This window comes from Electrona antarctica (assembly GCF_951216825.1).
Source record: "Electrona antarctica genome assembly, chromosome: 1".
Classification (NCBI taxonomy): Eukaryota; Metazoa; Chordata; class Actinopteri; order Myctophiformes; family Myctophidae; genus Electrona; species Electrona antarctica.
In genome coordinates, this window is record NC_136806.1 from 16,895,954 (window position 1) to 16,921,115 (window position 25,162).

The 25,162-nt window shown below is 44.2% G+C and overlaps 1 protein-coding gene across 1 annotated transcript; it reads left to right on the plus strand.

Annotated features, from left to right (window-relative positions):
• Positions 1-342: 342 nt before the first annotated feature.
• Positions 343-24,704, plus strand: hmgxb3 (HMG box domain containing 3). Its single transcript, XM_079504715.1, has 24 exons — positions 343-553; positions 671-747; positions 1,161-1,325; positions 2,077-2,251; positions 3,122-3,538; positions 4,220-4,318; positions 4,415-4,549; positions 4,893-5,095; positions 5,892-5,980; positions 6,573-6,620; positions 7,091-7,146; positions 7,505-7,579; positions 9,053-9,184; positions 10,090-10,388; positions 10,841-10,968; positions 12,337-12,468; positions 13,015-13,199; positions 14,053-14,281; positions 14,576-14,709; positions 15,531-15,650; positions 17,667-17,876; positions 18,701-18,843; positions 19,675-19,948; positions 20,467-24,704. The coding sequence occupies exons 2-24, from the start codon at positions 743-745 to the stop codon at positions 20,650-20,652; spliced, it is 3,639 nt and encodes a 1,212-aa protein (XP_079360841.1). The 5' UTR covers positions 343-553; positions 671-742; the 3' UTR covers positions 20,653-24,704.
• The last annotated feature ends 458 nt before the right edge of the window (positions 24,705-25,162 follow it).

Here is a 25,162-nt window from a genome sequence, read left to right on the forward strand (position 1 = left end):
TTTATGTTTTTTTTATTTTTAATAATTTATATTTATTATAGTAAATATATAAAACACAACATTAAATAAATAACTTAGTGTGGACGTATGCTGACATGTTGAGTATCTTTTAAAAACCCTCAAACTATTTTATATATAGTAAAGATTTATTTATGTGATAAAGTGAACCCAGATCAGCACCAAAACGTGTATTCACATTAGTTAAGCATTTGAAAGTGAACCCAGATCAGCTACAAAACAAAACAAGTTTGGTATCGCTGCGTTGCCTTCACGTGTCAAAAACGTCCTCGGTGATTGGCCCGTCTTTGTTTATTCTAAGCCCTGATTGGCTGAACACGACAGCAACCGAGGCGCCATGTTAACCCACAGCAGGGCGAGAGAGGGCCAAATATGTTGTTGTTGCCTGCCTGGACGTTTATCAACCACAAGTGACCCTGGATTCTAGGAAAACATCCACCTTTCTGCACTTTATGCAACGTCAAAACGCGTTCATGTCTCGTTTGAGAGTTCGTTTCGAGCAGTCAGCTGAGCGCTGAGTGTCGGCGCACCAGAGGTAACCTTTCAATAACACCACATCTCATTGGACAAGATACACGACGGTGTAAAAACAGATCTACAAAAATATATACGAGCTAATAACGCGTCTTAACGCCTTGTCGTTGGCTTGTAGATCTGTTATTTTGGTCAAGAAGCCACACTACACTCCTGCGATGGATGGATATGAGCTACAACTCAGCTATGCATGCAGTCAGTGTAAAGACTCAGACTGTAACCAAAACTTTCCACATTATATGTTGATCTTTGTCATATGTTCTATATTTGCAGAGTTGGGCAATCAGCCAGCCCCATTGGTTTAATAAATTGTCCTTTATTCTGATAATATGAATTTGTTGACATGTGTCAGTGACTGTGAATACATAATGCACATATATAATACACATACAAAGAAAGTACTATTTATTTGATTGAATATTGTATTAACAGTTTGTAGAATGGGTACAGTTCAACAGGTCAATACAAAATCTGCTATTAAGAGGATAAAACCATAAAAAGCACTAAGATTTGTTAATGTTTACATCAGGGTCCTTGATCCATCCAATTCATCAGAACATTTAATAAAGACATACAATAAATATAACACTGACTTCTGGCCCCTGCAGATCTGCGGCCATGGAGACCATGATGGATGCTGTGGAGGAGGTGGTGATGGGGGATGTGGAGGTGGTGGAGAGCAGCTATACCCTCTTGGAGGTAAACGTCGACACCCCCAAGAAGAGAAAAGCCAAAGCCCAGGAGGAGCCCGGGGCCAAACCCAAGAAGCCCAGGTAGACTATCCCAAACATTTTAGCTTGTGACCTAAAAGAGAAATTAGATGTTTGCCCGGGACCTAGCTCTGGTCCATAGCTCTAATGCCGTTGCAATGCCGTTGGCCATTTAGAGCTATGTTACCGATGACTTCTGGGGCTCGCATAAATGCAGACCAGCCTCTTGTCTTTAGCGTAAATAAAAATAAAGTTTTTGCTTCTCACCAATACAAAGGCGGGTTGTGTCATTAGAAAGCCTACTTTCCTTAGTGGAGGAAAAATATTCTGTATGAGGGTTTTCTCTTGGCAAAGAGGGCGCAGTGGAGTAACTAAAAGTATTTCTTTCTGGTGGAAAAATAATCCCTTTTTGGCCAAAAGGTACCGTTTATACGTGTGGTGGGGGGCTCAGAGTGCTTCCACTAAGGAAAGTAGGCTTTCTAATGACACAACCCGCCTTTGTATTGGTGAGAAGCAATAACGTTCTTTTTATTTACGCTAAAGACGAGAGGCTGGTCTGCATTTATGCAAGCCCGGAAGTCATCGGTAACATAGCTCTAAATGCAACGGCATTAGAACTATGGACCAGAGCTACCCGGGACCCAAACTAGTGAAAATAGCAGATCTAAACGTTTATTTTTTAATTCATGGGATTTATTCGATTATTTTTCTTTTATTATCTTCATGATATTATCCTTTTCCTCTATCTCTTGTAATAGTATTTGACAGCTGACCGGCTCACTGAAGAATGTTTTCTGATCTATCTCTTTTGTAGGTCAGCCTATTTGCTGTACTACTTTGATGTCCACCAGGTTATGCAGAAGGATTGCCCTAACATGCCACAGTCGGAGATCAACAAGAGCATCAGCGAGGGATGGAAGCGTCTCAACGTGGCTGAGAAAGCCTACTATTTGGAGAAAGCTAAACTGGAGAAGCTGGGACTGTGCACAGTAAGGTCACAATACGACGTGTTTGCCCTACTATTACCCCCCCCCCCCCCCCTGCCCTTTTATATGATTTTATTTTACTACCTAAAGGCACTTGTTGCATAGAGCAGGTCCAGAGTCAGACCAGGCTCTTTAATAAAGAAACAAAATGTTATTTATGTTATTTATCTAATTCATGTGCTTCCGGACTAACCATTTTCTTAACTTAATCTGATATTATATCCGAGAACGAGTGGTAGAGCATGGTAGAGCGCACCACAGCTCTGAGCGTACGCTGTGGGTATATCGTCTTACACTAAATTGCTTATTTTGATCGCTTGAAAACTTTTTTTCCTCTTTTTTCCATCATGACTAGATACGCTCAACAGTGTTCTGTCGAGCAAACTAGGGTAAGACCCACTTAGAGCATGGTACAGCTGCGGTGCGCTCTACCATGGTCTACCACTCGTTTCTTGGATATAATATTCAGATTAAGGTAAGAAAACAGTTAGTCCAGACTCACCTTTAGTGCAGTGTTTCTTAAAGTCCAGGTGTACCGTAGAATACTTTGATAATATTTGGAATTAATCAATATCACTTCAGTTTAACCACTTAAACCCTCTATAACCTTGAACCCTTGAACCTTGGACGTAGGATAGCCCTACTGTACTTGTGGAGTTGGTGGTGGAGTTGGTACAAGTGAGATGGTCAGAGTTGTAATTCACAAAACGGGATTACAAAGTTAGTTAGCCAAACATATTATGCATCCTGAAAGCACTGACATCTTACTGCCCCCTCGCGCACGGCCTAGAAATTGCGAATAGCTTTGTTTATGAAAACGTTTGCCCATCACAGATTGGGCCTTTAATCTCACCCTCTGTGTATCTCCCCCAGTCTTCTCTGGTACCCTCACAGCACGTGCCAGGCTTCCGTAAGATCTTCCCCAGGTCCCAGTATGTCCTCCAGGCCGACGGCACTCAGCTGGAGGCTGTAGCTTCCCCAGAGGAGCGAGGCCAACCCCAGGAGATCCAGTTCCCAACCACGCCGGCCCGGGGCGGTGAGGTGGAACAGCGCGTTGCCGTCGAGGGCCTGGCAGAGGCGATGGCTTCGATGTCTCATCCTCCGCCCACTGCCTCTGCCGTCGTAACGGCGCCCACAGTGTCCCAGACTTCAGACGGCGGTGAGCCGAGGGCGGTCGGCGGCGGTTATGGCGTTGTCGCCGTGGCGTCTGAGGCGACGGGGTCCAGAGGACAGCCGATGGTGCAAAGGATGCAAGGAGAAACTACACAGGTGGTCATCATACCCACGCAGGTGAGACTACAACTTTGAATCATTCAGTCATTCAGTGATGTTTCTTTACCAACCGGGTCTCACCCAAACACGGTGAAATAGCACGGATTGGCAATTCCATACATACATGCCTAGAAAACCCCCAAATCCATACATATAATTCTGAAATCCCTATAGACTGATGGAGGTCTCTACCGAACTTGAGCGACGAAAGACACTGTGAGTTGCGAAGTTCGGTAGAGCCGACTCAGCCCTGTCCGAGTTGTAACCCAATAGCACAGAATAGTAAATAATGTCAAACCCGATCTCATCCAAACGCGGGGAAATAACACGGATTGGCAATGCCGTACATACAATACTAGTGAAAGCCACACCTACTGTATATCACGGTCAAAATAGTAGTCGCGACCAAAGGTCGCAGATAACTATGAAATAACGAACGAATATGATGATTAAGTGAGAGGGTATGCGCATGCATTAAGTGAGTGGCAAATTGAGTGGCAAAGTGAGTTTAACTTCGTTTAACGTTGTTTAATGCAATCAAATAGGACTTTTCTATTTGGATGTATGGGCTGTCAAGGCCAGAAAGTAGTTTTCTGCCACCAACCACCACCACTTTACATACTGTCTGTATAATGTACTGTATTATGTATGAGCATGTGTCAAATACAATTATTGAATCTGGATTTAAACACTTTTCAGAATGTGCTGGAGTTCAAGTCTCTGTCGAGTGATGTGGGGCCATTGATGTGGCGCACCACTGTGGAATCTTCATCTTCATACACATCTTCATACAAAATGGTAGACATCGCATCACTCGACACGCCCTGGGCAATTACTGTACCAACAACTCTTGAGGGAAAAAAATGAATTCAGCTTTCATTTATTTTCTTGCAGGAAGCAAGGACCTATACCAGGCGAGGCCGGGGGAGGTGTCTGGCACCAGGCTGTTCGTTTGTTTACGTGACCCGCCACAAACCACTAACGTGCCCCGAGTGCGGAAACCACCTGGGTGGAAAATGGGTGCCTGGTGTAAGTCAGCGGTTCGCTAACTTTAGCTCAAGACCCAAAAGAGAAATTTGACCTGGGACCCAAACTAGTTACTTTTCACTACTTCTTAATTATAATTTTTGGAATTTATGGAATTTCTTTGCTCGTTTGTTGTTAAAAAAAAATTGGGTGGGGAGAGGGATCTCCCCACAGGATAGTCGGGATAGTGCGTGACCCACAAAATTACAAATGGGTCCCGGCCAAGCGAACAACATCGTCTTTAAGCAACTCAGCTTGTTGAAGCGTAATGACTGTAGTGTACAGTCAGTCAAATATATTTGATGTGTGTGTGTGTGTGTGTGATACATGCATGTTATTTCTATAGCAGGCTAAGAAGGCTCAAGCCGCCTCCAAGCAGCAAGATGAAACCCCCTCTAGTGGCGGCTGTCAATCGACCAAGCAGAGGAGCGTAGCTGCCAGTAACGCTTCGAATAACATCAGTGGAGACAGGAAAGAGGGCCGAAGCCCACAGGCCAAGAAACGGAACGCAGTTGCACCAGGGATACCAACAGAGGGCAGCAGAACCAAGTAAATCATAACTTTACTTCTCTGACTTTCCTGGTTTTCAACCAGTGGTCTGGGTTTTCAACCTTGTGGGGGGTTCCAGGTGGTCCCCAGCTAAAAATGTAACCAAATGGACCCGTACAGATCTTTAACTCTTGGGAGTGTAAAATGAAACCAAAGGTTTCATTTTACACTCTCAAGAGTTACATTATTGTTAAACATACTTAATTACGTTAATACTTAAAAGCGTTCATACTTAAATATGAACGCTTTTTGGAGCTTCTAGCGATATAATAAAATCGAGACCAAGGTAAGCTAACACAATATTTATCAGTTTTTTTTCCGGAACACTGCAGTTCACCAGCTCCTGGAGCACAACACTTACTGGGACTTCACCGTTGACCCATTACTCAATGTTAACACACGACCATCGTGAATCATCCTCATGTGTGTCGTCCTTTTTCCACTAGTTACTTAATTCAATAACTCTACACAATTAGAGAATGCAATGCATAAGAATTGTTATTCTGATCAAGGTTTTTTGGTTATCTCCTAATGGTACCACATCAATACAGCATGGAATTGTGGACACAATCTTATCCAACGACAACGAACTATTCAAAGTTTTGGGTCCGAGAGGCTAAATAAATATCATCAAATGGCGGTCTGTGGTTCAAATGCAGAATAAATAATTGCCATTGAAAAAGGTTAAACCACTGCTGTAGTGGAAGGATTTTCTATGTTTCAGCAGCAGTAATGTGGCAGATATTCATATAATTAATGTCCTTATAGAGTTTGAAATGTCTTTTTTTCTTTATAGAACTTTAAAATCCCCTACGAAAGGTGCGGCCGTCAGCAATGTGCCAAAGAAACCTGTACGACCCATCCTGCCAGCATGCGACTGCACAGGTGAGGCGCGACAATCGGCACCTAATAATAGTAGGGGTGTAAAAGTTATTCGAACTACCGGTAATTGATTCAATCTGTGGTTAAGAAATAATCGGTTGATTATCCATTTCGTATGCATGTTTGTTTATGGGCGAAAAGTCTATAATGACAATGACGCGCTGTGAGCTTGTAGATCTGCTGTTTTCACTATTTTTGCACAAGACTGCAGTTTTCACATTTTTTGCACGACACTGTTGTGTGTATGTATTCTGTGAAATAATGCTTAAGTGCTTCATTGATTATTCGATTATTCAAAAAAGTAATCGATAGAATAATCGCTAAGTAAATCATTTCAGTATGCAATTGGTTAGACCAGTCATTAGTCCTACAACTACAACTACAACTACAACAATCTCAAACCCTCACCCTAAACCTAACCTCCCACGGGGCAGCACACCTAAACCTAACCTTAGCCCATGTCTAACCAATGACTAGTCTAAACTAAGTATGCACCCTAGTAGGAATAATAATAATAATAATACATGATGAACAGTCTGCATGTCTCTGCTGTTCTGTGAACCATAATGATGCTGGTCTTTATTTGTCTCCTCAGGCCGTACTGTGTTTATCGTCCCGGTTGACAACCACAGATCTAATCCAGGTACTGAATATTTGTGTATTGCTTGTTTCCACTGTATTTCCTAACCTGACTCGGCCAGATGGGGGCGGTATTGATTCACAAGTTCACAATACAAGCCTCCGCCTGGGGTTGCTCAGGGATTGGCGAAGCAAGTAGCAAGTAGCTTGAAAAAAGGGACGGCTTTCTTCATCCCAGATAGAAGTACACTGTGAAACAAAGTGTCTCTTCCATCTGGCTGAGTCAGGTTATGCATTTCCTGGATCTCTTGTGAATCTTTGTGCGAGATCAACAGAGTCTGTCTGTAATTGTGTTTTCTTGATATTTTGATCCACCACGCTTTGACAGTGCACACATTGACAGTGCAGAAGTTGTATAATAAATCACATAATATGTGATTATAGGAAATAACCACAGTTTGTGTACATTATATAGAGGAAGGGAAACATGTCTGGGCTTTGTGGGGTTGATGTGGGTTTTGTTTATGATCTCAGGTGGTCTCAAACCCAATACATTGAAGCAACTCGGCCAGGAAACCACAGCAAAACAGGTGAATGTTAAACGCGCACGCACACACACACACACACACACACACACATTAGTTGATAAGAATATTTTTTAACTATTCAACAACATATCGGTAACCGCTGATTTAAGAATGTCAAAAACATTTTTCCAAAGATTTTTATACATTTGAAAACTTGAATTGTGACGATCTTGCAAATGAGTAGTACATTTTTGATACAAATATTTTTGTACTGTTACTCAATTAAATGTTGAATTCTGGACTTTCACTTTTAACAGAGTAGTTCTACATTGCAGTATTAATACTTTTACTTAGCCTAAGTAAAAAATGTGAGTACTTTTTCGGCACAATAAATGTTCTCTTATTTTCCATTATTCCACAGAACTCTCCTATTCCGGATAGAGTGCCAGGGTCATTTCCAGTCGTTCCTTTCAAACAGAACACCATCTCCAGCTTTGTTAGTATACTATTATTATTATTGTCTCCACCAGGCCGAAGGCATGGGGAGAGAGTATGTTTTGCACTCCGTCCGTCCGTCCGTGTGTGTGTCCGTCCGTCCGTCCGTCTGTGTGTCCGTCCGTCCGTCTGTGAACAGCTAATCTCTGGCACCGTTGGCTTGATCGCAGCCATACTCTGCACACACACTCCCTGAATGCCAGAGCTGAACCTCTGCCCCAAAGTTTTCACATTGGCCTGTTATAGCGCCACCAGGAGGCCGCTTTGTGCAAAACAAATGTTTTGACAGTACACCTACAGATTTTGTCCAAACATTACGCAAATTGGTACACAGTCTCTCTAGAGCCATTCAACGAAACGGGTCTTTCAGATTTTTCAGACTCCATCCTGATTGGCTAAGATTGGCTTCCAAAGTTTGCAGGAGTGCTCCGTTTCAAACAAAATGCTGCAAATCATGAACACATGGTGTGATTTCCGTGAAATGTTGTACGCACATTCCCACTAGGTCGAGGAAGAAATGCCACTTGAATATTTTCAACTCGGCCTCATGGCGGCGCTTTAACTGGCCGATTTGTGTTTTACCTATAACTGCACCGATCTGTGTAAAACCATGTATGCACACTCCCTAGAGGCCAAGGAAAAACCTTTGCCTGGAACTTTTCACACCCGTTTTGTACAAATTGCCACAACTCTGCAACGCAGCGTCCGATTGCGGTGAAACTGTGCATGCCTATTCCCACTACTAGGCTGAGGAAGAAATGCCACTTGACAGTTTTCAAATCAGCCTCATGCTGGCGCTACAACAGGCCAAGTCGCGTCACACACACACACACACACACACACACAAACATGTTTATATTACTCCTAAACATTTTGCCAAACATCACACACAATCCTATCCTAGTTTTTTTCTAGTTATTATTATTATTATTATTATTGCTATTATGATGATCATTATTATCAGAATCTTGTAGGGCTGGCTGATGTGGACAAAATCAAATGTAGAGGAAGTCCACACAACAGCTCAGCTCCACAGTGTTTTATTTTGTTTAAAACATCGATAATTATTACTAATTACACGACAATTTGGCCATACCTGGCCCTCATCAGGTGACAATCCTTGTCACACTGTGGAGCTGAACTGTTGTGCGGACGTCCTCTGGATGTACGCAACCCTCTTATTTTATACAAAATCAAATATCACAATATCTTTGACCAAATACCTCTATACCTGTATCCTATGGCTGTATTTGTCCCTGCTCTTCTATTGAGACATTTAGATTGTGTCGAAGGCCATGTCTCTCATAGACATTTTTCAACCGGGAAAAGGCAACGCTTTTGCCATATCACGAGATTACTGTTTTTAGTCTTATATCACGATATGGATCATATTGCCCAGCCCTACGTCATTGTTATTATCCTTTCAGACGTGTTCAGAATCAGATCTCTTAATGTCCTTCTAATTGTTTGTCAGGACCTGGGTCTGTCCACAGCACGAGGCAGAGGGCGCTGCAAGAACCCGCTCTGTGACTACGTGTACAAGAACAGACATAAGCCTGCAAAATGTCCCAGCTGTGGCTGGGAGCTGTCTGGGAAGAACGCCAAGGTACAGTACCATTAACACCCAGGATTTTATTTGACCTAGGTCTTTAGGCTGAGCGTTGGATGTTTCTGTGCAGCATCTTTCCCTTCCAATTCTGCAAATTTTGTTTTGTCAATTGTGTCGTGCATGATGTGAGTCCACCTTTTTCATACCATACACCTCCATAAATCTATATTAATTTGTAAATGATGTTGTGTAGGTAACTACACCACTAAGTACTGTACTATGAACTATGAAGTAACAAAGGACTTCTGTAATTGCCTTGACTTCTCTGTCAGCTACAGTACATGGGAAAACAATACCTTTTTTAATGAATGACTCAACTTTCAGTTTACCAGTCAAAGCAAAGACATGGCCACTGATTCACTGTATAATCTAGATTTGGGCTGGAACTAGCCAGATACAGCAACGTGCAGCTAGCCAATCGCGGCACGGGAGGCGGGACATGGGAAGTCAAGGAAGAGAGAATTTGAGAAAAGTCTAAATTTATTAAATAGCTTAAAAGTACTTCACAGCAACGCCGATTAGCGCAGATTCACAGTTTCCGCGGTAGCCTACTGCAACTCTTTGCATACCGGTATTTGAAACATCTCATCAACACTCAAGCAACGTTATATTTGTCCGTGACCAGACAGTGGTACCAGTGCGTACCATGGAGAGTGGATTGACATTCAAGGGACCCTAAGGTACCAACCTACGTCAGAAAAGGTAAACTAGGGTCCCGAAAGGGGCTAGACTGGAACTAGCCTCGACAAGTCTGTCTTGTTCTTTCTGTTGACCTACGTTTTGTATGCGGTTTCTACTGCATCTCTACGTTTTGTACATGTTTCTAGTGCATTTCTACATTTTGTACGTGGTTTCTTCTAGTGCTAAAATGCATTATCGTCGTCATTTCACTCGATCCACAGTCTGTGGACCCGTACAAGGCCATTAGTGTGGCCCAGAAGGAGCTCCAGCGGCAGTCCACGGTGCAGCTGCTGCGCCGCGTGCTGCACATCCCCGAGAGCGACTCGGAGCTCCAGGACACGCTGGCTCTCATCCAGGAGCTCAACAGCCCCCAGATGGTTCTGACCCAGTCAGGAGATCAGGACCGGGGAGAGGTGGTGGAGACGGAGACCCTGGTCCAGTCCGGCTGGCCGCGCTTCTACGAGTCAGCGGCCACTCAGTGTGGCCTCTGCCATTATCCTCTGTTCAAAGGCGGCCAGAGGTGAGAGATCTTGTCTTGAGTATGCTTTGAGACACGCATACGGGTATTGCGGGGCGTGTCCGAATCCGAATGTAGTGCAGGTGATTGCAATTAACCACCGATGCAGTGAATAATTAAAACGAGACCGCCAAATATTCAATCTGCGATTATGTCAATAATCGTTTCTTTGAGTTCTTGCGGGGTCAAACAAAGAATCACGTGCCGTTGATCCCCTTCCCCTATTTGCTCATAATATGACGTGTGTGTAGTGAGAAGAATGAACCTAGTAACTTTACTAGTAATGTGTAGACAGATTATTACTGGTGTACATTTTCACGAATAACGGTCTGTCTAGTGGCAACCTGTTAGTTTTGTGCTCTGACAGTCAGCATCTCTTGCCCTGTTTATTAATTTTCATTAATTACCCTCCTCTCTCTTCATCATTACTTAAACGCCTGAACTGTGTGTCCTAGTACGGTTGCGGGTCAGGAGGACTGCTGGTTGCTCACTGAGACCCTGATCCAGACCGCATCCCTCCAGCTCAAAGTCTGCCCCAACCCTCAGTGTCTGGCTCTCCACAGTTTCACTGACTTACACCCGGGTAAAGTACACCAACCAACCATATTCATGCTTAAGGTGACCTTCACACCAGAAAGCTATACTGCGATTAAAATGAATCCTGCTGCATTCTACTCCGACCAAAAACGGGGGTTTCGCTTCGCTTCCATTCGCACTTGATTACGATTCGGTGCAGGTGGGAATGCAATCCGCAGCATATAAAGGAAATGAAGCAAACAATGTGGCGGGTGAGGAGCTAAACACAGTTGGAGACGGAGAAGGCATATTTTACGCAGCGCAAAGATGTCCCGTAAAGGTGGTTGCACACTGGACACGTTTTTCGGAAAACCGATGGAGAAATGCCGCTAAAAATCAGTAAAACGTGTCGTGTGCAACCACCTTTACCGTGGATAGACGTGGTCGAAAGAGGAGACTGAAGCCCTGGTCGAAATGAGGACGAGTACATTAATCAATTGCTTAAGGAAACACATAAAAACACTGCAGTGTATAGCCTACAGAATATTCTTTCTGTCTGTCGTAAACATGGAGTTCTGTCACTGTGTAGGGACTTTGTCTGTCTCTGTGCTCAGTGCTGTGCCTCTATGCCCAAAGGAACAGTGCATGCGGGAGAGAGAGAGATAGAGATCCAGTCCCCGACGGCATGACACATGCACGTTATGAGTATAATTTTAACACCATAGATTTCACTGTGTAGGCTATAGTTTATGAATTGAACACATTGATAAGGTCCCTGCTGCGTTTCCAATTGCAGCGCAGTGTGAAGGCAAACCGCAGCAAATTAAATATGCAAGAATCCCAACTTCTCCGCCCATTCGCATCGAGTCTACCGAAGTATTAGGTGGGAATGTGACCTTAGTTTAGGGGTATCCCAATTCTCCCAAAATCCAAGATTATATTTTTATGTCACACTATCGGAATGAGAACGCAATTCCAAACCCGGTGGCTTTTTACAACTGAGGAAACCCAAACTGCCATGAATGGTTAAATGGTGCATTTACGTATATATAGCGCCTTTATCCAAGGCGCTTTACATAGATTGTGCATTACATTCACCCATTCACACACACATTCACACACCGATTTGCAGAGGAAAACATGCAAGGCACCAACCTGCTCATCGGGAGCAGAGTCTTGCTCAAGGACACTTGGACACCAACTCTGGGGGAGCCCACAGGGATCGAACTGGGAACTTCACCGTTCCCATCCGGCTACCCATTCTACCCCTGAGCCACTGCCACCATCTAGTGGCTCTTCGACACATTTTCGTGTCACCCAAACAATTGTTATACGTGCGTCTGAATTTAATTTTGAATTTAATTTTGACATCAAGTTAATATTGGAAGTTTGACCTTGACCCCCCCCCCCCCCCCCCCCTCATTTTTACCTGCAGGTTTGTTCAACATTGGGAACAGGCTGTTGGTGAGTGTGGACCTGCTGCTAAAGATCCGGGCCCAGATCAAGCTAGGCCACCATCCCTCCCAGGCTGTCAAAACCCTCCTAGACCATGTCCCTAATCACCCTGGTAATCAGACTAACTGGATTGGATCTTCCTTTTTTACAAAAAATGTCTTCTAAATTATGACAGTTTTCTGAAAAAACCCATGTTTCTATGTCAGTCGTTCTCAAACATTTTCATGTCAAGGACCCCCAAAAATATATGTAATTGGCCGCCGACCCCCATGTGAAAATATGTTGTTCCAGGGACCCCCCTAGAAGCAAAGATTTGAGTTAAAAACGTTCGCTGTGAAAGTATATATATTCAAAGATTTGCATCACATTTTCACGATTTTTTAAAAATAGCAGACCTACAAGCTTGTAGCGCGGCACTTGGTGCCGCGCTATGAGCTTGTAGATCTGGTATTTTTCATCAGCATAAAACATAACACATAACACAATGCTTCAAACACCAAAAGGGGTTCCCGTCCAGAATGGGTAGATGGAGTGCCATGATTTTTGTCCTTTTTCTGTTTTGTATGTGTCTATAGAGTTGAGTTGACATTACTCTAATAGACCCCTGGATGTGGTTATAATATGCAGATATATCTTCCCTGTGTACTTTTGGTTTCAGTCCATGTTCTGAGCCCAGAGGAGTCGTCCCGTGTTAACGAACTCCTGCTGAGTGGCTACTGGGCATTTGAGTGTCTGACCGTACGAGATTACAACGACATGATCTGTGGCCTGTGTGGCGTCGCGCCCAAGATGGAGATCGCTCGCCGCTACGCGCACGACGCTCTGGAGCTCAGGAACGTGGAGGTGAGAGAGAGAGACCGACACATGCATGACATGAGGTCCAAATAATGAATCCAAACACGTCTTTCAAAAACAGCGTCAAAGTGTGACACTTTGCAATCTTGTAGCTCGGCTATTGTAGCTACTTTTGCGCTGCGCTGTCATACGGAAAAGTGTAAAATTGGGCAGGGGTCTTCAAGGTTTTTCAGGCCACGCACCCCTTGGCTGAGAGAGATGAATCTGGGACCCCCGCTTCATATTGGATGAAATCGTATTGCAAATTAAAAAAATTCAAAGCTTTCATAGATAAATGGTAAATGGTGCATTTATATAGCGCCTTTATCCAAGGCGCTTTACATAGATTGTGCATTACATTCACCCATTCACACACACATTCATACACCGATTGCGGTGGAAGCCATGCAAGGTACCAACCAGCACATCGGGAGCAATTTGGGGTTCAGTGTCTTGCCCAAGGACACTTCGACATGTAGCCAGGAGGAGCCGGGATTCGAACCGCCGACCCATGGATCATTTGGACGACCTGCTCTACCTCTTGAGCCACAGTCGCCCTAGATACAGTCGCCCTAGATAGCTTCATAGACTTGTTTGACAGCACTATCATCAGCGATGAGTACATTTATGTTTTTGTTTTTTTTTAGTTTTTTTGTTTGTTGACTTAACTTTTCTATTAATATCTTGGATTTATGTTAATGTGTATTTTCACACCTTTAACCTTCTTAAACTCTCAAAACTCTTAAAATCTCAAAAATAGCAGATTTTTTTAATTGAGATTAAAAAAAATATGAAATATGCACATACAAGTTTTCTGCTCGACGGCATCCTTAACAGTATACTTAACTGTACATGGCTCTAGTTTACGTGGCCGGAGTACTCGTCGTCGGACGAGGTGCACGTGGATGACTTCTGGCTGACCATGGAGAGCGAGGCCATCGAGCAGGCTGCGTTCCCCTCGGATGTGCCCATCACGCGGGTGGACGCCTCCATCGTGGCCCCCTTCATCCCCCCACTCATGAGGGGACCCACGGTCATCAACACCGAGAAGGACAAGGCCGTCTACCGCCGGGAGGAGGAGCCCCCCTCAGGTATGTGCCCCCCCCAGTGCCCCCCACCAAATGACCGGAACTTCCTTAATATTCACCAAAACCAGACCAGAACTCCCACCACGGGACTCAGAGAATCATGTGTGTGTGTGTGTGTGTGTGTGTGTGTGTGTGTGTGTGTGTGTGTGTGTGTGTGTGTGTGTGTGTGTGTGTGTGTGTGTGTGTGTGTGTGTGTGTGTGTGTGTGTGTGTGTGTGTGTGTGTGTGTGTGTGTGTGTGTGTGTGTGTGTGTGTGTGTGTGTGTGTGTGTGTGTGTCCGTGCATGCATGCATTTTAGGAGACCCATCCGTGTTGGTGCGTCTCATCCATGAGGGCCACCTGAGACCAGAGAAGATTGAAGAACACAGTGAGATGGAGCTCAGAACCATGCTGGACAGCTGTGGACTGACCACTGCACCGGACTCCAGCAAGGTGTGTGTGTGTGTGTGTGTGCACCATTATTTCACATGTATTGCCAATCATGCAGCTGATGTGTGGCATGTGCCCTGTTTTTTTTACATTTTCAACCTGGCGTCCCACATTTGAGCGTGTCATTCTGACAAGCTTGAGTGTTTCTCTTGTATCTATCAAAAGGTTATTTGTGTAAAAACAATGCACTTATAAGATTAATTGTTCTCAAATAGAAACTTTCCCTTTGACAAAATATCAGTGAAAACGTCGATAATTGATGGGTCTATGAAATCGCCCTCGGACCCAAAACATCTAGCAGGCTCTAGTGTTTGCATGGTGTGTGTTTGTCTCTTAACCCATTCAGGCCTGACGTCGAAATTTAAAAAAAATCTTCTAAATCCTCCAGTTTTCTGAAATAAATATTTTCTCGATTTTTCAAAAATAGCAGACCTACAAGCTCGTAGCGCGCCACTCGGTGGTGCGCTATGAGCTTGTAGATCTGCTATTTTTCAATAGCTAAATTACAACATAATGTTTAAAACACCAAAAGGGGTTCCCGCCCAAAATGGGTTAAGTCTGAGACCACGAACTGTGTTGTTAGTTACATTGATGTCATGGTTCCGTTCCGTCTCATCCATTAAGCCTCAGTTATACTTCTGTTGCGTTCTGGAGTCACGCTCAGTAAATAGCAGATCTACAAGCTGTGTGCTCATAGATCCACTATTCACGCCATGCAACCCCATCGCTCAACCAAGCATAAACCAGGCTTCACTCTTCTCTTCTTCTGTCTAAAAGCCTGACTGTTCTCTGTCTGTCTGTCTGTCTGTCTGTCTGTCTGTCAGATTGAGCTGCTCAACACGCTGATCTCCCTGTATGCACGTGTCCAGAATGGTCTCTGCACGGCGCCGCAGCCTCCCCAAAACCTCACTGCTGGAAAGCTGTCCAAGTTCTGCCCCCATAAGGTAAAGAATAAATAAAAAATCACACCTGTGTGAACTGAGTGGTGTAAGGTCTTATATAGACTGATCAACTGTGGTCTGATGTAATGAAATCACACCCGTGTGAACTGGGTGACCATAGCAACCATGCTCATTTTTTGGTACGAACAGACACGTAAACTAACAAAGCTGAAATCACACCCGGGTGAACTGGGTGACCATAGCAACCATGCTAATTTTTTGGTACGAACAGACAGACACGTAAACTAACAAAGCCAGTTGTAGGAGTGGTTTACACCACTCAAAAATAAAACCTTACCAGAGCACCACACTACTCGGCTGTACGGTTAGATTCATGACCAGAGCACCACACTACTCAGCTGTACGGTTAGATTCATGACCAGAGCACCACACTACTCAGCTGTACAGTTAGATTCATGACCAGAGCACCACACTACTCAGCTGTACAGTTAGATTCATGACCAGAGCACCACACTACTCAGCTGTACGGTCAGATTCATGACCAGAGCACCACACTACTCAGCTGTACAGTTAGATTCATGACCAGAGCACCACACTACTCAGCTGTACAGTTAGATTCATGACCAGAGCACCACACTACTCAGCTGTACTGTTAGATTCATGACCAGAGCACCACACTACTCAGCTGTACGGTCAGATTCATGACCAGAGCACCACACAACTCGATACTAGTGTATTTTCCGTTTTCTGTTGTTGTGGGGAAAGTTTTCGCGGAGACAATTTATGAAACAAATAAGCCCACGAACTGAACCTTATTTTATTTAACCACTTATTAAGCCCTAAATATTGTTTAAAAATAGCCCATATACAAGCTCACAACGCATGCATTCATCATCTCCCACCGTCCCTCCCTCGTGTGAACTGGGTGACCATAGCAACCATGCTCATTTTTTGGTACGAACAGACACGTAAACTAACAAAGCTGAAATCACACCCGGGTGAACTGGGTGACCATAGCAACCATGCTAATTTTTTGGTACGAACAGACAGACACGTAAACTAACAAAGCCAGTTGTAGGAGTGGTTTACACCACTCAAAAATAAAACCTTACCAGAGCACCACACTGGTACAGTGTGGTGGGACACATGTACGTGAGTGCCGCAAGCTGTCCGTCCGGTGTATGGGATCTACAGTACTAACCAAGTAGAAGTCATAATAGATTTTTAAAAAAAAATAGATGCCTCATTGGCCACTAAGGAGGAAGTCAAGTGGAAGTGCGGAAGGCACGCTGCGTCGCTGCCACTCAAGTGACTACTGACCAATCGCATTGCGTCTTTTCCGGGACTTATCAACTCAATCCAAATGAGCATTATTTACATTACCTGTCTGATTTGGCATAACGAACGTCCCCTTCTGTGACGCACGCAGAAGCTTGGCAAGCTTCAGCTATGCTTCCGCAGAGCCGAAGGAGGCGTTTAACTTTTTAATTAGTCATTGCTGTGAAATGCTATTAACCTTTTCACCCCATAATGCTTGTGCACAAGGGTCATCGATACAGTATGTCCGTACACGGATAAAATGTGTCCGTGGCAAAGACTTGGCCGTGTCCGTGGCAAATTTTGAATATTTCTTTTTACACACCATTATAATGTTCTCATTCAGATCATAAGACCCAATTTACTGTGCAGTCTCCAGGTTTTCTTCAGAATACTGTATGTATGACACTTATTTATTATGACATTTACTCTAACATATTAGGAGTCCACTAGTGCTAGTGGCTCCTGAAGGACCTGAAGTGGTCAGGAGGTGCACGGCTGCACGCACATCCCAGGCTAATTCAACGGGTGCTCGAACGAAAAGAACAGACTGCAAAATAATTAATAAGTCTGCACACCGTTTTGAAAGCTCCCCAAAAACATTAGGCGGGGGAAAAAACACACAATGTTTCGGCCTCTGTGGCCTTCGTCAGGTATATGGTGATGACCCGTGTGTGTGTGTGTGTGTTCAGGTGCTGTGTGGCTCTAAGTACATGGTTGTGTGTGTGTGTGTGTGTTCAGGTGCTGTGTGGCTCTAAGTACATGGTTCGGGGGGAGACGGCGCGGGACCACGTGGACCTGCTGATGTCCTCTCGCTACTGGCCGCCCGTCTACGTGACGGACGCCGCCCGCCTGGTGGCGCTGTGCGCAGACATGCAGTACCCGGAGCTGGCCACGCAGATGTGGGGCAGGAACCAGGGCTGCTTCTCGGACCCCCTGGAGCCGCCACAGGTACTGGGCCATGGTTTAAAGCAGTGGTCCGGCTATGGGGAGCCTAATGGTGAAAAAGCCCTGAAGTGGAATGCACTGGACTCTATGGGAGTCAAGTAGACAAGGCATGAACAAACATCATTTTTGAATGACTGTGACCTTTGTAAAAAATAATCAATTTACACAAATGAAAGGCCGGTTTCTGAGCAGCCAGTATCGTGAGAATACTGCCTTTCAGTCACTTCCGTGAATGAAAGGCAACAAACAGCCCAGCTTTAATGATCTTAGATCACTTATAAATCGTTCTATAGTAATAGTATAACATACACTACAGCGACCTTAGTTGTCACTGTAACTAAAACTATACTATACAACACTGTTCTAGATGGATGGCCCCCTTTGGCTGTAAAAAATAAAAATCACACCCGTGTGAACTGAGTGGTGCAAATCCCCCCCCCCCCCCCCCCCCCCCCCTCTCTCTCTCTCTCTCTCTCTCTCTCTCTCTCTCTCTCTCTCTCATTAGCAGGTAACATGCAGCACTATCTCTCTCTCTCCGTTTCTGGCACAACAGCGCCACTTTTGGTACTCATTGGTACTGGTCACACACATAGTCACACACAAACACACATAGTTGAACACGGACATTGCTAGTTGAACACGGACATTGCTGTTCGTTGGAGTGGTTGCACCACTCAAAAAGAAAGATGAATTCATTCCGTTGTGTAATTAAGCTCTTGTGGGCTATGAATGAAACTGTCCTTCACATTATGGGAGCACAATCTTCTATTTAACCTCCTTTTGGTTTTGGATTCAGTAGAAGCTTTGTAATCCTTATCTCTCGGTAGTTGGTGTCATGTGCAGAGCTGCAGGAGCAGCCTTCAGAGGGAGGAGGACACCTGTCCCCCCTGGAGGAGACCCACGGCCAGCAGATCCTCCTCCACCCCGTCACCAAGTCGTCCTCCCGCTGGCTGGTGCACCCCGCCACCGGGTACGTACGTAAGCCTGGCGGAGCCATGAGGCCCATTAGGCCAGTCACCTGTTTCTGTAGCGTGAGGCAGCTAGATGTGCGTACACCCCCTGGACATGACGCATGGTATGACGTAGGGACTTACCCCCAATCCAACCCTTGATGCTGAGCGCCTAGCAGGGAAACACTGGGTCCCATTTTTCAGAGTCTTTGGTATGACCCGACCTCCCAGTCTCACAAGGCCACAGAGCTGGTGGTTCCCCGCTGGCTAGGCCTGGGACAATTATTTATTACACAATTACTTGCATAATCGTCAATGTTGCAAAAATGTCCATAGATGTTTTAAAAAATAGCAGAAATAGTAGATAGTAGTAATAGTTATTTATTTTATTTTATTTAACCTTTATTTAACCAGTAAAAACACATTGAGACTGCGTCTCTTTTTAAGTGTGAACTGGCCAAGTGGCAGAATACATAATTACACTTTCAACGCTACATTGTCAAGTTATACAACAGCCAAATAATTAATCCATGAAAAAGACCTCCAGAAGCCTATACAATATATACAACAATACTCCAAAATAGTAAGTAAGCTTGTCAATCTACTATTTCCGCACAGTTTTCGGGGGGAAATTGTTTTTTTAAATTGATTTATGGGTCAGTCAATGTCAGTGATTTCTCTGTATATGTACGTCACATCTGCCCTGTATGCAATTTGTGATCACGACGCCTAAAAGACAAACAGAAATACATCTTGTAACGTTCCAATGTTCAATGCAAAACTCGCTAATCACATTTATTTGTGTGACAAATTAATCGTCAAACTTAAATTAAATTGTAATCGTCACACAGCCCTACTACCACCGGGGGGTCCCCCGAGGCCCCGGAGCGGCCCCTGGAGGCCTCAGAGCAGCACCACTCCATGGGACTGTGTAAAGAGCTGGAGCCCTACGCCGCCGCCCTGGTGGCCGAGGACGAAGGGACGTCGTCAGAGGGCACGTCTTCGTCCTCGTCGACTGACGAGAAGCCCTCGACGACCTTCAACAACCCGGCCTATTACTACCTGTACCAGCGCCTGGTGGACTTCCTGCGCAGCAGGGACATCGTGAGCCAGCAGATCAGCCAGGTGAATGGATTGATAGTCCTTGAGGAGGTTCCAGGTGGTCCCCAGCTAAATCATGGAGAGTTGGTGACCAAATGGACCCTTTAAAGTAGCATTATGCAAGGGACACTAGTAGGGATTATGTGGTATTATTGTTAAACATCTGCATTACTTCATTTACAAGAAGTCTACACAATTAGAGAATGTAGAAGAATTGTTATTTTCATCAACGCGCTCTCCTATGGCAGGGGTTATCGACGTTTTTGGCTGGGGACCCCCGAAAATGCTTTGGCCATGTCTCGCCACGTGTCGTGAGCTTGTAGATTGTTATGATTAGATTTATATTATTGGTCACTCTTTCATCTTAAAATAACTAATAGCCAGAGTATTTTGAAGTGATCAAACTAGCAATAGAACACAAGTTGAGAAGCATCTTCCAGAAATGTCATGATTTATTTCTTTCAGCTGGTCGGCCAAAAAAAACATCATAATTACATGGTCAGTCTTGTGATTTTAATGTTTTATCTTTATTCCATGCCCAGGTGCTGAAGGCCTGCCAGCCCGGGGAGGTGGTCATCAGGGACGCTCTCTACAGGCTGGGGGTGGCACAGATCAATGCCGAGGAGGAGGAGGAGGAGGAGGAAGAGGAGGGTCATGCAGGAGAAGAGGGGCTGCCGGAGGGAGTGAGATCATGTAGAGAAACCATTTATGAAGTGGTGCTGCCCTGAGTGAGGACTCGAGGAGGGACTTCTCCCTGGGCTGGCCTATTTTATTCGTGTTTTGTTTTTACACTGATATGAGAGAGGGAACATAAAGAACAGTTGTTAGGCTTTGCGGAAGATTACTGTATGCCGCTGGGTTGGGAACCTTGTACGTCCAAAAACTCGTACTTTTTAGAAAATGGAAAACGGAACCTTGTGTTCCAATGGATCCAATGCAGTTGCTGTTTTGTCACAAGCTTTTGTCTGTCTGTCTGTCTGCAATATTTGAGGCTGCTTTTTGGATTGTCGTGAGAGGAGAAGTTATTATAGCCATGTTGAAAATGAGTGGTGAGGATTTCCCACGATTAAAGAATGTACTACGTTTTCATATCCTCGGTGGAGAGTTAAGGGTTAACCACATAATCCCTAGTGTCCCTCGCATAATACTACTTTAACCCATTAAGACCCGAGGCCGCCTCTAAATCGGTAGTTTTCGTGTTTTTCTTGCAGAGGAGCAAGAATATGCAAATATGGGGTGGCTTTATCTCCAGAGGGGAAGGACGGGGGCCAAGTACAGAGTGCTGCATGGGGGACCTGGTCAACATTTAACCCATTCATGGCGCGAACCCCATTTGGTGTTTTAATTTTTTAAACATTGTGTTATACTTTAGCTATTGAAAAATAGCAGATCTACAAGCTCATAGTGCAGCACCAAGTGCCGCGCTCCGAGCTTGTAGGTCTGCTATTTTTCAAATATTGTGAAAATGTGGCGCAAATCTTTGAATGTATATTCTTTCAGAGCGAACGTTTTTAACTCAAATCTTTGCTTCTGGGGGGTCCCTGCCTGGAACAACATATTTTCAGATGGGGGTTGGCGGCCGATTACATATCATTTTGGGGTCCTTGACATGAAAATGTTTGAGAACCACTGACACAGAAACGGGGTTTTTCAGAAAACTGTCAGGATTTAGAAGGCATTTGTAGAATCGTCCTCAGGTCTAAAGTGGTTAAATCCATTGAGGTGAAGTAACGGTAATGCTGGGAAATCTAAATGACTCTTTAGATTTTTTTGACTGAAAGAATGTACACATACGCTTATTACCTTTGGTAGTTCTAAAGTGCAGATGTTAAGCAAAACAAACATATTTAATGCATACTTCATTCATATCACCAGAGATGTTGTGCTTTAGGTTTTATGCTCAATTATTAACCTCCTGACTTGTCATTTGTTGTCTTCTGGGCATATTTATTTATTGCTTCTCTTGTATATATACTGTAGACATGGTACTGTGTCATCATGCATTGATGGGAATGGGCTCTATATGAGTATATATGAATAGAGACGGCACCGGATTTCTCCTCCCATCCACTTGCATTAAGTTGCTCAAAAGCGCATGAGGACGATTTCACTCCTCCTTCCGTGTAGGAACAGAGTGCATTCTGGGATGGATTGGGCCCAAACACATGAACACGCTGGCCGTTGACTATCATTGCACGAGTTCACGTATGAAACGGCGTCCATGTGTCATCATGAATGTGCACAATGATAGTCAACGGACCAGCGCGTTCATGTGTTTGGGCCAGCGCTGCAATACCAAATTCGGCCACTATGTCCATTTCGTCTCAGGGTTTCCTCCGGGTGCCGTCTCTATTCATATATACTCTATGCAACCAGAATAACTCTTCCTACTTCCTTCACAGGTGTTACCGATGGTACTAATTAACTCCCTTGGCACCAGCCAGCGCCATAACCCGCGGCACCGCGGGTATAATAATTACCCTTTGATAGCCAAACCCGCGGCGCCGCGGGTTATCGCTTTATATCAAAATCGACCGGCAGAAGCCAAACGCATACCTCTACTGCGCCCAGGTTGCTAGGCAACCTTCAGTGTCCCCCCCAGGCACAAGGCTAAATGGTACGCACCCCATTGGAATCCACTCATTATGATTTCTTTCCTGCCCGTTTTCTCTGAAAAATACTCCAAAATCCTTTTTGTGTCAAATCCGTCCGGCGTCCGGTGTGAATAGTGATTTTTGATCGCATCGTATCGCGGCTGTCATATTACCGTTTCTGGTGAAAGATAAACAACATCGCCAGCTGCTAGACTACAATGTGCTTTCGGTTTCGTCTCTGTGAAGCGTGTGACACACGGAAGCGGGGCTCATATACAGTTGATGTGAATCATGGCGCTTGTACTGTCACATGACACATCACTAGATGGCGGCTCTCAAAGTGTTAAGGCTCTGTTCCGTTTAGTGTGGTTCTCAAGTGGTTCTCAAACGTTTTAATTTCGAGGACCCCCGTTAACTCTGAGAATGTACAAATGGACCTCTACAGGTCAGGTCAGGGTTACGTGCGGGGCCATTTGGAACCCACTCAAGGACACTTTGAGACCCACTGGTGTAGCAGAGTGTTTCCAGTGAGCCAACATGCACAATATCAGCACCCTGACTGTTTGACCAGAATGTAACCGAACCAGCAGTAACACCTGTGAAGGAAGTAGGGAAGGGGCCCAAGTTCTTTCCAAAATGGCGTGTGTGTGCATAGAGCCTATTGTACTCCATGTGGCCTTTTTGGAATACCAGATCGTAACAAATGAAATCATACATGAGGACCTATCCATTACTTATCAGCCTATGAAAAATACCGTTGTTGGCTACTTGGCCATGCTTGACAATATAACCGTCACGAGTAAGTACTAGAAACAAGTGTGAGTTTCATGCGCTTCGGGAAACTCTTGGAGGAGATATGAGTTCTTTATTTTTGAAGAAGAAATGTCTTACTAAGCTTTGAGCTTCTGCGGTATTGTGGGATTTGTCGTACTTCCTACAAAAGGTTTAGAGTCATTGTGCAATCATTGTGGGAATGGAACTGCAGATCGAGCATTCATGTCTTTTTAGGAAAAAACAGGAACTGAAGAGAGATAGCGGTGCCAAAATGTCCAGTAAATCCAAGTAAAAGTGTCACTCGGCAGGTTTCATTTCCAAGAAAAATACATCTATTACAGCAGCCTGCTGTCTCAATGGAACAGCCTGTTCCTGTCAATCACTCTATCACACTCTGCACTGTACATTGAACAGAAAAGAAAATGAAACAAAATAAACAGCTCTAATGGAACCCAGGGATGTCAAAAGAATAGCTTTATTGATGCTACTATAATTTTCCAGTGATGATTTTCAAGTCTTTCAATGATTTGAGTGTTTGCACTATACTACAGCAAAATCACACCAACACCAAACACAGACAAAATGTGTTAAGTGAATGATTTGACTGTCTGCTACCTGTACATGATCATTTCAGAGAAAATAAAAGTTACATTTGTTTTAGATTTACATTTAGATCTCAGTCATAACATATACAGTACATTACATTACTCTGTAGACATGGCACACACCCATGTCCTTCAGAATTCAATGGGGATTGAAGGCATTGAAAGTGGATCTAATCTCAGTTGGCAGTGTACGCTAGTAACGCTACATAGTACTAGTGTACTGGCAGTGAAGTGCTACATTAAACACATTATGTATTACGCTTAATGTGTACAAAAATAAAATGCAAAAAATTCAAAATGTCAAAACCCGTCTCTCTCTGTCAAACACCTTTCATTTGGTCCCAAATGGATACATATTTATATACATATCAAGACATATCAATCCCATCTGTCTACCAGTGGTCCTTGAGGGGCTTCCAGGTGCTCTCGAGGGTTAAATTATTGTTAAACACCATTTAGAGTAAAATTAGAGAATGTAACGCCTGTTATCTCTCCTCATACATGGACAAAATCGTATCCAACAACAAAATATTCTTTAGTCTCTTGGGTCTGAGAGGCTAAATGTCATAAAATGATGGTCCGTGGCTCAAATGCAGAATAAATAATGGACCTTGATATGAAAAAGGTTAAAAACCACTGGTCTAATTGGTGGAACAATCATATGCTGCCATCCATCGGACAGGCTAATGTCATGACAACAATCATATGCTGCCATCCATCGGACAGGCTAATGTCATGACAACAATCATATGCTGCCATCCATCGGACAGGCTAATGTCATGACAACAATCATATGCTGCCATCCATCGGACAGGCTAATGTCATGACAACAATCATATGCTGCCATCCATCGGACAGGCTAATGTCATGACAACAATCATATGCTGCCATCCATCGGACAGGCTAATGTCATGACAACAATCATATGCTGCCATCCATCGGACAGGCTAATGTCATGACAACAATCATATGCTGCCATCCATCGGACAGGCTAATGTCATGACAACAATCATATGCTGCCATCCATCGGACAGGCTAATGGCATGACAACAATCATATGCTGCCATCCATCGGACAGGCTAATGTCATGATGCCATCCATCGGACAGGCTAATGTCATGACATTTGCACGACGAGACAAAATACAGCTCTGACTGGAGCGTGTACTGAAAACAATCGGGCCGTTCTTTGGTTCTGAAAAAAACGTATCTAATGCGTTTTCAGCGGTTAATTTGGCACGTTGAAAATATAAGAGGAAAACTTAAA